The sequence below is a fragment of the Hemiscyllium ocellatum genome, chromosome 2 (assembly GCF_020745735.1).
Source record: "Hemiscyllium ocellatum isolate sHemOce1 chromosome 2, sHemOce1.pat.X.cur, whole genome shotgun sequence".
Taxonomy (NCBI): domain Eukaryota; kingdom Metazoa; phylum Chordata; class Chondrichthyes; order Orectolobiformes; family Hemiscylliidae; genus Hemiscyllium; species Hemiscyllium ocellatum.
Genome location: NC_083402.1, coordinates 122218138 through 122232753, shown reverse-complemented (window position 1 = coordinate 122232753; position 14616 = coordinate 122218138). Strand labels below are relative to the sequence as shown.

The following is a 14616-nucleotide window of genomic DNA, read 5'->3' as shown; positions in this document are numbered from 1 at the left end:
CCTTACGAACTTGATGAACATTTTATATACATGTCAACTAGTTTCAGATTCCCCACCCTCAAAGTGAAATTAACTATGTTTCCCCTATTGCCAAACTTCATAACTTTAATGCCCACTATTGGCGTATCTGGAGTCTGGACCAACTTAGTTTCAAAGGGTCCAACTACTGAAAGTGCTCATAAGTTACATAATGAGTTGCACAATGATAGTATTTCATAAAATTCTGCACAGATAAATATACTCTTCTTGTGAAAACTGCATACTTTTCATTCATGTATTTTTGTGTCAACAAAGCATTATTGATATGAAGTCTAAGTCTAGTTTCAGTAAGATGTTGATTCTATCTGCTGTCTCTCAGGACAAGTGAATTCACTGGCAGCGCCAATGGAATATCTGGTGCATAGCATGAGCATCCTAGGCTTCACTCTCTCATCCATACATTGATTTAATTAATGTAAGAAGAAAAAGAAGAAGGTCAAATCATATAGTATGTGAGGTCCACTCGCAGGAGTGAGCAGGATGCAGAATACAAGAGACCGTCTTGCTCAAGAATGATGGCAGTCCCTTTACCCTTGCTCCTTGTTTCTTGTGAAAGATATTTAGATAAGCTGATTCCATTTCAACCAAAATCTGGATTCTATTTTGCAATTGAAACAAAAAAAAGCTGTGAACAGCAATGACCCTCATTTGCACAAATTTCCATTTAAATGGCTTTTAAAAATTAATATTTGGAGACCTTACATCAGATCATATCATTGCTTGTTGAGCTATTGATTGCTGTTTCCAAAACTGATGAACTCCATTATATCGATCAGATATTTTGAAAGCTGGACTCTGGGTTTTGAATTTTTAAATCTCTTCCTTCGCCTCTTCCTGCTTTAGCTGATCTTTTGGTTTGATTAGATTAGACTTACAGTGTGGAAACAGGCCCTTCGGCCCAACAAGTCCACACCGACCCGCCGAAGCGAAACCCACCCATACCCCTACATTACCCCTTACCTAACACTACGGGCAATTTAGCATGGCCAATTCACCTGACCCGCACATCTTTGGACTGTGGGAGGAAACCGGAGCACCCGGAGGAAACCCACGCAGACACGGGGAGAACGTGCAAACTCCACACAGTCAGTCGCCTGAGTCGGGAATTGAACCCGGGTCTTCAGGCGCTGTGAGGCAGCAGTGCTAACCACTGTGCCACCGTGCCGCCCGTTTGGTATAGTTTCTTTCCACTATTTGACAAATAGGATCTGTTTCACTTATCCAATGGTCACACAGCTATCACTCCCTCACTGTCTTTGATCCTGTGAATTCAGTTGTTTGTCATTTGATTTTTGACTACTGAAGAATACCAAAAAATGCTTTGTCCTGAGTAGAAATGCTATCGGATCTGCATGTTTCCAGTCATTTCAATATTTGTTTAACATTTTAATTGCCTGGCTATGAGGAATAGTTTGTTTTCCAAAAATGCCCTCAACAGAGAAATCCTGAGAATGTCAGCACTCATTAAGCAGAGATAACTTTGTTGAGTCAAGATACGATAGGAGAAAAACGCATATCCAAAGATATTCTGCCCTAGTGAGACAGCTGCAGCTAGAAGACCGGTAAGACACCCAAGCTCTGCCTCAAGGATGCTTACACATTTGACATGAAGGAACAAAAACAGAAATTGCTGGAGAAACTCAGCAGTTCTGACAGCATCTATGGAGAGAAAGCAGAGTTAACAGTTTGTGTCCAGTGGTCCTTCTTCAGAACATTAGTTTCTGGTCATTAAGAAGGGTCACAGGACTTGAAATGGTAGCTCTGCTTTGGAAAAACTCAGCAGGTCTGGCAGCATCTGTGGAGAGAAAGCAGAGCCACCATTTTAAGTCATGTAACCCTTCTTCATTACCAGAAACTAATGTTCTGAAGAAGGATCACTGGACACAAATGGTTAATTCTGCTTTCTCTCCACAGATGCTGCCAGAACTGCTGAGTTTTTCCAGAAATTTTTGTTTTTATATCAGATTTCCAGCATCCACAGTTCTTTCTTTCATTTTTTTCTGATATGAAGGACATCCATATTTACACCATGTAGATATAAACTGATGAAAGAGGAAAAATGTCAACATCATCTGTAGATCTGCATGCACCACCATGACGCTCAGTCACTATTTTTCAACAGTCACCAAAGCTAAAACAAAATACCTGATAACCCCTTCATACACAACACTTGCGGCAGAACCTGTCATAGATTGATCTTTTCAGCCATCAACAAAGCTGTACCACCTAAATCTACCCCATTCCCAAGCGATTTGATTTGATGTCCACCATCTTGCAAAGATGGAAGGAAGACAACAACAATAAATCCTTGTGTTAATGATATTTTTGACACTTTAAAGACTCAGCATTTAGGATTTGGGATGTAACCCTTTAGACAAAGACTGGAAGCCTTGGTAATTGGAAGTGTTAATCAATCCAGTAAAACAAAGTCTAAACCTTTGTCAGATCGTTCTCTTTTGCTAACTTAGCTTTGAAGGATTGTGGGATCATTGTGTGTTTTTGTTGTGATTGTGATGGAACAGATTTCTTTCAATGGCCCAGCCATGACACATAACTAAACTTGGTGCCCAGGGCAAGGTTGCATCCTTTGTGCAGTATAAGGTTGAGCTTGGCATGGACTGGAGATAATGTCCTGGCACGGTCTGCTAGAAGGAAATGCTGAACTTTTTATTTCTTTATTTTTCTAATTTATTCCTAGTACTTTGTACCTATGATGGTGTGAAGGACTGTAATCCTGAACTTGTTAATTTTATTTCTTGATTTTATACATAAGTACTTTTGTACTTAGAGGGCTCAGTAAGTAGTGGCTTTGTAAACGTTTCACTTGCACTCATGTGGGTTCATGTGACAATAAACCGTATGCTAATTCTAAACTGTAGAAGTCCTATTGGTTTCTACTCATAGGCGAGGTATTTTTGTTAAAGGTGCTAATCAGATGTATGTCAGAAACTGTTGGAGCAAACAGCAGTTTAGGCAAAGATAAGGAAGCCAGGAATAGAAGAGATATACCGTTCAAGTGAGATGAAGAGGGATTAAAGAAAATGCATGTGGACATAAACCATGGGCAGGTTGTGCTGAATGACATGTTCCTGTGCTGCACATTCCTTGGTTAGGAAACATTGCAGCAAACAGGCCTGCTGATGTTACCAGGGATATTTATTTATATCTAAACCATGACACGGAACTAACAACATCTAACACATTTTATCCCAGCACCTCATTTGGATTTAACTTACATGCCAAAAGATAAACGATCTCCTCATCGCTGAAGGATGAAGAGGAGAATATTACATTTGCTACTGGTCCCAGCATTTATTTCAACTCGAAAACGTTGATATTTAGTAAAAATCTAACATGTTGGTTCTGTCAGAGGTAGATGGATGGATGTAGATCCTAACATTTTTAAAAAAGAAAACCTATATTTCTGCTCAAGATTCAACTGGTGGTGACGTTGATTGTTATTGCAGTCTGCATCAGAAACAGAATTTCACAAAACGTTAGTAAAGCTTGGCAGCACGAAAGTGATGCTTCCATTATTTTGTTAAAACACTGGAAAGAATTCCCAAGAAGACGTATTGGAGTTGTAGAATAAGATTTCCAACGAGGTTTTCAAATTCAATGACAAGACTATCCAAAAAATTGGGGAAAAAATAAAACAACATAAGCAAGGTTAAAATGACTTCTTTGTCCTCTTTGTCTCTTTCCCAAAACCCTCTTAAGGCACACCTCCCCCCCCATAGTTCTATAGTTTCAGTCAGACGAACAAAATATGACAATTGCTAGTGCAGGATGATGTAAAAAGCAGCACTGCTTTAGGGTGTAGTTCTATAATACTCAAACAATTTTCTATGAGCAGACCAGTGCAAAAGCTTTTAACAGATTACATATTAAAGCACTTACATAATTACAATAAGTCCATTAGTTACAAGTAGATAAATCATACAGCGAACATTTTATTAAAAGCATCTCCACTACAGAATAAATAGAAAGTTAATTTACAATCCAACGTAATAACTACATCACTTTCCAAATATGGATTTTAAATCTGTGTACAGGTATAAAACACACCTAATAATAAATAACAAATGTCATCGCCATGTAACAATACTAATTTTGACAGCAGCACAATAGCATTTTGTGCTACTCAATGGCACAAACACAATGATAGCTAGAACAAAACCTCTTGCATAGGACTATTGTGTCTTGAGGCTGTTTCTACAGAATTTTCTGTCTTTATGTACTGGAACACAGCTAGCATGCAGTATTACTAAAACATACAGAGAACCTATTTAGTTGCCAGGACTTCTTCTAGGAAGTTGGTACAACCAAACAAGTCAGAATGGAAACTTTTGCTCCAATGGAGAATTTAAAATAAAGATCCTATTTTCTCTTCTTTGACTTGAATTAGTTATTCAAACAGCAAACCACCAAAATAAGTTCTAAATCCATCTTCTTTCAACTGTTCCAAAACGGTTTCATGAACCTTTCCTCTATTAACTGTATCTGTTAAGTTCGAAGTATGAACAAGGTTCAAAAAAGTGGTTTGAATGAAAACTACATTTTTGTAACTTTGTATCTTATGGAAAATACAATATCCTCTTTCCTATTGGTCCCCAGGCAACACTAATGCTAACCTTCCAATCAAGCATTTAGCCTTGAGCCTCAGTATCAAGTTCCATTTGAATCATAACCTCTGCTTCCATTTTATTCGAGAAAGCAGCTCCTCTGGTGCTGTCTTTTATTTATTTTTTTTGTCCCATTACCATCCCTTTTTGTCTTGCAGCACCATTCTTTCTCTCAATTAATATCTCCTGTCATCCAAACTTACATTTTAGATGATATTTACCAAGGTCTTTTGTTCTTTAACACCTTTTTTTCACCCTTAACCTTAAAACCAGTTACATCCAACCTCTTAAGTTCTGACATGAAAATTATTAACAACATTATTAATGTTGTTTCTCTCTCCACAGATCCTGTCTTACCTGCAGAATGTTTTTAGTAAGTTGTTTTAGTCCCTAGAACCAGAATACCTGCTCCAAACAATCTGCGTTAATTTAACTATAAACATCCCTCTTCCTCTTTATGTAAAAGGATCCAAACTATATTTGGCCACTCTTCCTGGTTTGCCCCACTTCCCTAGCCCTGTAGGAGTTACCCACATGGATAAGAGCACTGATATTTGCAGAAAGGCCATAAAAGAAAAACGCAACTCTTTGAAAGTTAGCAGAAGTTGAAAAAGCAATTAAATTCACTAAAAGGCGTGCATCAACCTTAGAATTAACTTTTCAATACAACTGGCACTGTGGAAAGCCCACTCAAATATAAATTCCAATGAAAGACAAATCTGCCATCTTTCAAAAGGCAAAATAATGTACATCATTATCCAGCAATAACTGTATGACTATATAATGCACAACTTAATGCTATAAAGCTGCCAAGATCAGTTACCAATTTTGTTACAGTACTAAAGTGAGATTTATTTCAATATTGCTTCTTTATTATCTTAATGATCTGTACAAACAAAAACAATTTTACCATTTTAGTATGTCTTCAGAAATTGCACAGAGGGACCACACATGGCTCACAATATCTTACAGAAGTTAAAGAAAGTCAAACGGAAGGGCGACTTTAAAAACAATCCATTTAGATATTCCTACAGATGTGAAGAACAGATGATATTTGTAAGAAAATGTTCCCTGAAAACATTTTTTTGGGGGGAAGATTAATTTGCTGTAGAGTTGTGTTTCAAGTAGTAAGCCTATAGAAGGGTCACAAACAAAAATGACTACAAAAGCAAAATACTGCTGGAAACCTGAAATATAAAAAAGGGTAAATGCTGGAAACACTTAGCTGGTCTGGCATTAATGCATTTTCTATTTTAAAGCATATACACACTATATTCAAGTTATATAACAAAGATAGTGTCTGTACTAAAAATATGCTGAGTATATCGATGTTGAACTTTCAGTGGGTGCAATGTTAGTGCTGTGAACTCTGTTAGCCATGTCACATTTCAATGACACTGAAGCAGTCTTGATGCTGTCATTGCACCAGCACTTTCTACTCATGCACCTTGCAGTGTTGTACAATTTATTCTTGCTACTTTTGAGACAGAAGAACATCCAAAGAGTCAACCTAAACATTTGTTTTCTATTTTCACAAACAATTTAATGGCCACCTTCAGATTATGCATTTGTTTTGGGTCTGTAATCTCTGGAGTCTAGAGGAAGCACTCTTATTGTAGCATACAAGATTCTGAAGAGGATGCAGCATAGAGATAACTGGACTGGTCAGGAATCTAAAACACAGGGATACAGTGCCAGGGAAAGGGGGAAACTATTCAGGACTGATATAAAAGGAGTAATTAATTCTTTCAGCGCAGTAGGAACGCTTGAAAGTCTCTATATTAGTTTTGGGAATGCTTCTTCAAAGATTGAATGAGGGGTTGGGATAGAGGGATTTTTCTTCAATGGTAATTATGGGGAATCAATGGGAAAGTGAGTCAAAGCTCACATCAGTCACAATCATTCTAAATAACAGAGCAGGCTTGACAAACTGCATGATCTATTCTTGTTCTCATTTCTCGTACTTGTGTTGTAAAATAAACTGTACAATTACAATTTAAAACAAAGCAAATTTGTAAATTGGACTAACTTTAAAGTGCACCACACTAATTTAATCCACACATTTTTATGTTAAGACTAGACTTACAGTGTGGAAACAGGCCCTTCGGCCCAACAAGTCCACACCGACCCGCCAAAGCGCAACCCACCCATACCCCTACATTTACCCCTTACCTAACACTATGGGCAATTTAGCATGGCCAATTCACCTGACCCGCACATCTTTGGACTGTGGGAGGAAACCGGAGCACCCGGAGGAAACCCACGCAGACACGGGGAGAACGTGCAAACTCCACACAGTCAGTTGCCTGAGTCGGGAATTGAACCCGGGTCTCAGGCGCTGTGAGGCAGCAGTGCTAACCACTGTGCCACCGTGCCGCCCCGTTCTGGATAGCTATAGTCCAAAAGGGTTATGAACTTGAGTACTGCTGAAAAGACTTTTTTTAAAGGTTTGCAACTTTACTTATTAGGACAGTTTGTAAGAAACAAGGTGATGGAAACAATGCTTATACTGTGTGAGAGAAACATGATCAGTTGTTAAGTGGAATCTGATTGGTAAGGATGGTGCCAAGGTGAACACAAGTTTGATGATGACTGGCAGTTAATTAACAAGCTTTACTGAAATTTTAAATCAGGCAGGTTGTCTGATTTCTCAGGGCAACACTTTGTTCAAAGAACCATAGAAAGCTATCACATTATTATCATAGTATTGAAACTGATGTACATACTACATGTTCTTTCCAACAATACAGTACAAAATCCTGTATTTTAATTTGTGTAGCTTCCAGTACACACAAGTGCATCACACTGCATACTCAAATGACAATCCTATATTAGTTTCAGCAAAATCTTCACACCCACAGGAGTATTTATTAATTGTTATCCACTCATGGAATCACATCTAATGTTGAACACAGTTTTGAGTTTAAGCTAGGAATGGTGGGTTCTGACAGTCATCATTTAACCAGTACATTCTCTAGGCAATGCCTCTACTAGAAATCACTCACCAACAATCAGTACTCTCCTTTCACACAGTATGGCATTTCCCCTTTAATACTTCTTGAGAACTGTTTCTCACTACATTCCAAAAAGCCTCAGCAAATGTCTTTTTTCAGCAATACTCAAGATAAAGACAATTTACTTCACAGCACAATAATTCCAATGATTTAAACAATGAGGCTACGTGTTATTGGAACTAGGCTATGGTATATTGTTTTCACAGGACAGAGAAAGCAAAGTGAGAATCAATCTCATAAGCAGTTACATCACCAGGGAATTGTATTTGCTCATGTTCAAACTAAAACCATACTTGTTCACTCAAATGACCTGCTATTATGAATAAAGAAATGATGGGAGGATGGTTTTGTACAAGACACAAGCTACAACTATATTCTTATATTATAAATGGCGCAAAATAACATCTGCTGTTGGAAGAACCTGTCTCCTTTGAAAGAATTTGAATCGGAGTTTATATTTAGCACTCTTGTGGGAGTGAGCTTTGCGTTTAATGTACAAGTTGAAACAAAACTCAACAAACTTTAGAACTTTTAGGAGAACAAACGTATTTAATATTAGTTATGGAGATGTCACTGGTCAAATTAGGAGTTGAATGTAAACAGAAAAGAGAGGGATATGAGGGAAGTTCTCTTTCCATACAGGTTACAATTTCGATGCCCTAGACTGCATAGTCAGAATAGGTAATGAAAGTCGATTCAAAAATTCACAGGGGAATTGTCTTTTTTGCCTCCTTCAAGTGTTTATCAGGGCAATGGGGAAAAATAAAATGGGATTAAGTGGACTGTTTCTTCAAAAGCACAGGACAGTTACGGCAGGTGAATGGCCTCCCCCTCCCTGCTGTTTCACTCTGTAATTCTGCTGCCCTTAGATTTTATGGACAGGAGGGAAAATTGTAGAGAACATGGTTCCTTTAAGTTTGTGCTTTAAGCTCATTAAACTGGATCCATACACTACAAGCGATTGCTTGTTTTCCCATTTCATTGGTTGGGATTTGTCCCCCTTGGAAGGATGATGACAAAAAGACCACATCAGATATTACATGGCCTTGTTGGTTTGGTTTTGATGGGGGTGGGGAGGGGGATATGTAAAATAGCTTTGGGAGTACCCAGCTCACAACAACCGTACCACCAACTCCAGGCTCAACACCATAAAACCAGATGGGAACCTAAAGTCAACCACACACAAATAAATAAATAATGGAGGTTGCGAAGAACTCAAACTGATCCCAATGTTACTTTACCAATACCATAATATGGTTGGTGCAAATAAGACACGGGCAGAGATGGGAAGCCTGTGTTTTGGAAAGTTTATAAAGTGGCTGGAAGAAAGGGGCTATTATTTGTGAAGGCTGCCCTTTGCAGGGAGGGAACCTCTCCCCCCCACACACAAAATATACAACAACTGACATGGGTCCAGGGATCTAGCTGCAGTCCTGAGGTGCAGTTTTGTGTCTGTCAGTTTATTTCGAGTCGGGGGGAGGGAGCTAGAAGAAGAGAGCGGAGAGGGCAGACTCTCTCCACTCTAGTCCCCTTGAATTTCTGCCCTGCAGCTGAAGCATCAGCAAACTGCAACCCTTTATACAATAATAGGTTTTCTTTTCAACCCTTGCCACTTTTGATTGAGAACAAGACCAGATATATCAGCTTTCCAGGCATTAGCAAAGGTGTGCCGAACAGGGGAGAAAAGAAGAATGAAATTGGAGACTTAGATGCCACGTATAATGGATCCAACACGAGCACCATACTGGTCTATAATGAGGCATTTACTGCTCACTGGACTGCTGCAGCAACAGGTTACCTGGACAGATTAGTTTTCGCCGCCACCCCCCACCCCCTCCAAATCTCAACATTCAACATGCTGACCTGACTTCATGTTAAAAAAGTCACATCTGTGTAAGATTAAAAAAAGAGGAAAGAAATAGAAAACACAAAAGGATAGAGCACATGGTCTCTCAAATGCTCCACCATTCAATAAGACTTGATCCCCATCTCAGATATTCCTTCTTGCCTATGCCCCATAAAACCCATCTTCCTCACAGGTTATAAATCTGACAATTCAGCCTTCAAGGCCCTAATCTCTACATCTCTCCCTGGGTTGAGAATTTCATCAAATATTCCAATAAGAGAACCTCCATTAATATCCTTCCTACCAAGTATTTGCTCATTCACCTATCCGATCTATATTGCATCGCAAACTCTTCAATCCTCCACAATTTGCTTGCCTGCCCAAGTTTTGTACCAACCCCTAGACTGGCTTCAATATGCTCACTTCTTTCATTCAAGTCATTGATACAGACTGTAAATCAGATACTCAAGTGCTTGTATGACCTGACTAATTATAGTTTCTCAACTGGAAAAAAGACCCATTTATCCAAATGCTGTGTTGTCAGTTACATGACCAATACTCTGTCCAACAATCTTCAGTTGAGACTGTTCACAATGCAAGTTAGGCATTGAATTCAGCAAGTGAGTGGGTTTGTAGTTAAGTCATATGTTGCCTACTTATTTCATTATCCAAAATCAACTCCTGAACAAGAACCATTCTTTATTATGTTCGTACACAGAATGGTGATGAGTTATCTAAACCTTCATATATTCAGATGGGATTAAACCGAAACAAAAAACAAAATTGCCAAGTCTGATTTCTGGCTTGGGAGGTGTGGAAAATAACCAATTTTCACAGTTACATTTACAAGAAAAAGCCATTTGATTGATCACTTAAGCATAGAGATAAAAATGGGTAATGCACAAAGTTAGACATATTTTCAATATTAAAGTGAGAAGTCCCTCTCTAACACTGAGATTTGAAAATGTGTAACATTTCAATTTGCAAGTTCACTTCTGTTGAACAAACCTCCATAAAACATAGCTTTATTAAAAGAAAAGTTCCAGTGAGTACACCCTTTAAATTGAACACAAAGTATGAATGTTCCCTTTAAAAAAAAGATGCCATGCAACATAGCTGCTTAAACCAGAATAGTGAGTGAGTGTTTGTGTTAGGGAATGGGATTTAAGACCAATTTAAAAAACATCTGAATTAGACTCAATTACTGACCTATAGCTACGTCTAACCACTTTCTGTAAGCACTAGCAAATCTGGCTTGCTCTATATTAGTGCAATTGGCTAGGATTGTATCAATGAATCGGTGTTCTTCCAGCAAGCTGTTCAAGTCTAGCGAAGGGCCACGTTTGAGGCGCTTGGTTTCCTGCGTATAGCCTTGCTTGGCTGTGTCAGCCACACCATCAACATCCATGCCTTGAAAGGAGTAACTGTCCGAAGTGGCCAGCTGAACATTGTCCACCGTTCCATCGCTCCTCTTGCTGGGATCAGACAGGACCTGAAGACGCTCTCTGTTCCAGCAATGCCAAAGGTAGAAAACACACCTCCTGCAAAGGGCAGAAAAACAGATGCTTAAAACCTGCAGGACGTGAGATCATTACTGATTATCTTGGCAGCTCTCCGCAATAAATATAACTGGATCAGTTACAACAACAGCTGCCAGTTACATTGTGCTGTGCTACATTAAATGCACTAAGGTGTTATGTCTGGTCATTCCAAAAGTTTAAAAGTACCTTGATATTCAAATGCTCAACGTTCATTGAAAAGATTTCTCAGATCACATGTTTTGTGACTGGATAAATTGTGAGATCATATCAAGATTGCAGTCAGGAGTGAGTGATGTGACAATGGGTATACTTACTATACTATATAGTATAGTATACTATACCTATCCTTGAACTTATTCTTGCAATATGATTGAGGAACGATGGCAAAACTTGCGTTACCTCGTGCGCACTGATAATCAGTTGGTGCTCAGATATCAAAAGAAAAGAAGTTTGTTAACCCTTTGTGGTTATGGCAGGAAATAGCAGGAATCAAATGGGAAGTTGCCTTAATACATATGGCAAGCTGCAAAGGCTTTCAGACTGCACTTCCCCTCTCTTAGAACACAGAACATAGGAGTACAGCACAGTACAGTACAGGCCCTCGATGCTGTGCTGACCTTTTATCCTACATACCCTTCATTTTACTATCATCCATGCACCAATTCAAGAGTTAGTTAAATGCCCCTAATGTATCTGACTCTACTACCACCACTGCCAGTGCATTCCACACACCCACCACTCTGTGGAAAGAACCGACCTTTGACATCTACCTAAACCTTCCTCCAATCACCTTAAAATTATGTCCCCTTGTGATAGCCATTTCTGCCCTGGGAAAAAGTCTTTGACTATTCACTATCAATGCCTCATTATCTTGTACACCTATCAAGTCACCTCTCATCCTTCTTTGCTCTAATGAGAAAAGCCCTAGCTCCCACAACCTTTCTTCATAATACATGCCCTCTAGTCCAGGCAACATCCTGGTAAATCTCTCTATACCCTCTCTAAAGCTTCCGCATCCTTCCTATAATGAGGCGACCAGAACTGAACACAATATTCCAAATGTGGTCTAACCAGGGCTCTACAGAGCTGCAGCCTAACCTCGCGGCTCTTAAACTCAATCCCTCTGCAAATGAAAGCCAACACACCGTATGCCTTCTTAACAACCCTATCAACTTGCTGTCAACTTTGAGACATCTATGGACACAGACCCAAAGATCCCTCTGTACCTCCACACTGCCAAGTATCCTGCCTTTAATCCTGTACTCAACTTCCAAACCAAATCATTTCACACTTCTCCAGGTTGAACTCCATCTGCCATTTCTCAACCCTGCTCTACATCCTGCCAATGTCCCACTGCAACCTACAACAACCCTCCATACTATCCACCACCCTTCGTGTCATCAACATACTTACTAATCCACCCTTCTCCTTCCTGATCTAAATCATTTATAAAAATTACAAAGAGCAGAAGTCCCAGAATAGATCCCTGCAGAAAACCACTGGTCACGGAGCTCCAGGGTGAATATTTTCCATTTAGTACCACCCTCTGTCTTCTATGGGCCAGCCAATTCTGTATCCAGATAGCCACATTTCCTTGTATCCCTTGCCTCCTTACTTTCTGAATGAGTCTACCATGGGGAACCTTATCAAACACCTTGCTAAAATCCAGGTAAACCACATCCACTGTTCTACCTTCAATGTACTTTGTCACATCCTCAAAATAGTTCAATAAGTTTTGTGAGGTATGACCTGCCCCTCACAAAGCCATCCTGACTATCTCTAATCAAGCTATGGTTTTTTCAAGTAATCATAAATCCTGTCTCTCACAATCCTCTCCAATAATTTGCCTACCACAGAGACAAGACTGACTGATCTGTAATTCCCAGGATTATCACTATTCTCTTTCTAGAACAAGGGAATAACATTTGCCATCATCCTCCAATCATCTGGCACTGCTCCAGTGGAGAGTGAGGATGCAGAGATCATCACCAAATGCATAGCAATCTCTTCCCTCACTTTCTGTAGTAACCTTCAGCATTTCCCATCTGGCCTGGGAGACTTATCCATCCTTATGTTTTTCAAACCTTTCAGCACACCCTCCTTCTTAACATCAACTTGTTCAAGTGTATCAGCCTCTTTCATGCTGTTCTCATAAATCACAAGGTCTCTCTCAGTAGTGAATACTGAAGCAAAGTTTTCATTAAGGACTTCCCCAACTCGGGCACAAGTTCCCTCCTTTGTCCCTGAACGGCCCTACCCTCACTCTGGCTATCCTTTTGTTCCTCACGTAAGTGTAAAACGCTTTGGGGTTTTCTTTAATCCTACCCATTAAATCTTTTTCATGCCACCTTTTTGTTCTACTAAGTCCATTCTTCAGTTTCTTTCTGGCTACCTTGTAACCCTCTACAGCCCTGTCTGATCCTTGCCTCCTCAACCTTATGTAAGCCTCCATCTTCCTCTTGACTGGATCTTCTACATCCCTTGTCACCCAAGGTTCCTTCACCCTACCATCCCTTCCTTGCCTCAGTGGGACAAACCTGTCCAGCACTATCAGCAAGTGCTCCCTAAACAACCTTCACATTTCTGTCAAGCATTTCCCTGAGAACATCTGTTCCCAATTTGCGTGCCTCAGTTCCTGCCGAAGAGCATTGCAATTCCCCCTCCCCCAATTAAATACTTTCCCATAACGTCTGCTCCTATCCATCTCCATGAGTAAAGTGAAAGGTCAGTGTTCACAACTCCCTATCACCGAAATGCTCTCCCACAGAGAGATCTGATACCTGGCCTGGTTCATTGCCAAGCACCAATCCAATATGGCCTCCCTCTCTAGTTGGCCTATCTACATATTAAGTCAGGAATCCTTCCTGCACACACCCGATGAAAACTGCTCCATCTGAACTAAGGAGGTTCCAATCAATATTAAACAAGTTGAAGTCACCCAAGACAACAACCCTGTTACTTCTGCACCTTTCCAAAAACTGCCTCCCAATCTGCTCCTCTGTGTCTCGGTTGCTAGTTGGGGATCTGTAGAAAAAAAAACTCCCAATAAGATAACAGCTCCTCTCCTGCTTCTGACTTCCACCCATATGGACTCCGTAGACAAACCCTCCTCGATGACCTCCCTTTCTGCAGCTGTGATACTATCTCTGATTAGCAATGCCCCACCTCTTACCTCCTGCTCCATTCCTTTTAAAACATCTAAACCCTGGGACATTCAACAACTATTCCTGCCCCTGTGATATCCAAGTCTCTGTAATGGCCACAACATCATAGTTCCAAGTACTGATCCATGCTCTAAGTTCATCCCCGTTATTCATGATACTTCAACTCATTACACTGACTGCAATTTTGCCCTATCAACCATCTATCCCTCACAGACTGAATGCTGTATCTGGCTGTTCACTAGCTACTCCACCCTCAGATCATTAGCTCCCGTTCCCAAGCCCCTGTCAAATTAATTTAAACCCTCCTGGAGAGTTCCAGCAGACCTCTCGCCCAGGATATCTGTGCCCCTCCAGTTCAGGTACAACCCATCCACTGAAACAATTGGA

At 40.0% G+C, this 14616-nt stretch overlaps 1 protein-coding gene across 2 annotated transcripts in view; it reads right to left on the bottom strand.

Moving 5' to 3' along the window:
- Window positions 1-4014: 4014 nt before the first annotated feature.
- Window positions 4015-14616, bottom strand: part of ptar1 (protein prenyltransferase alpha subunit repeat containing 1) — a 43407-nt gene continuing 32805 nt past the window's right edge. For both annotated transcript variants that reach the window (XM_060839637.1, XM_060839647.1), the window contains one exon: window positions 4015-11065. In XM_060839637.1, the coding sequence (XP_060695620.1) occupies window positions 10726-11065 (340 nt within the window). In that variant the 3' untranslated portion in view covers window positions 4015-10725. The remainder of the gene's footprint in view (window positions 11066-14616) is intronic.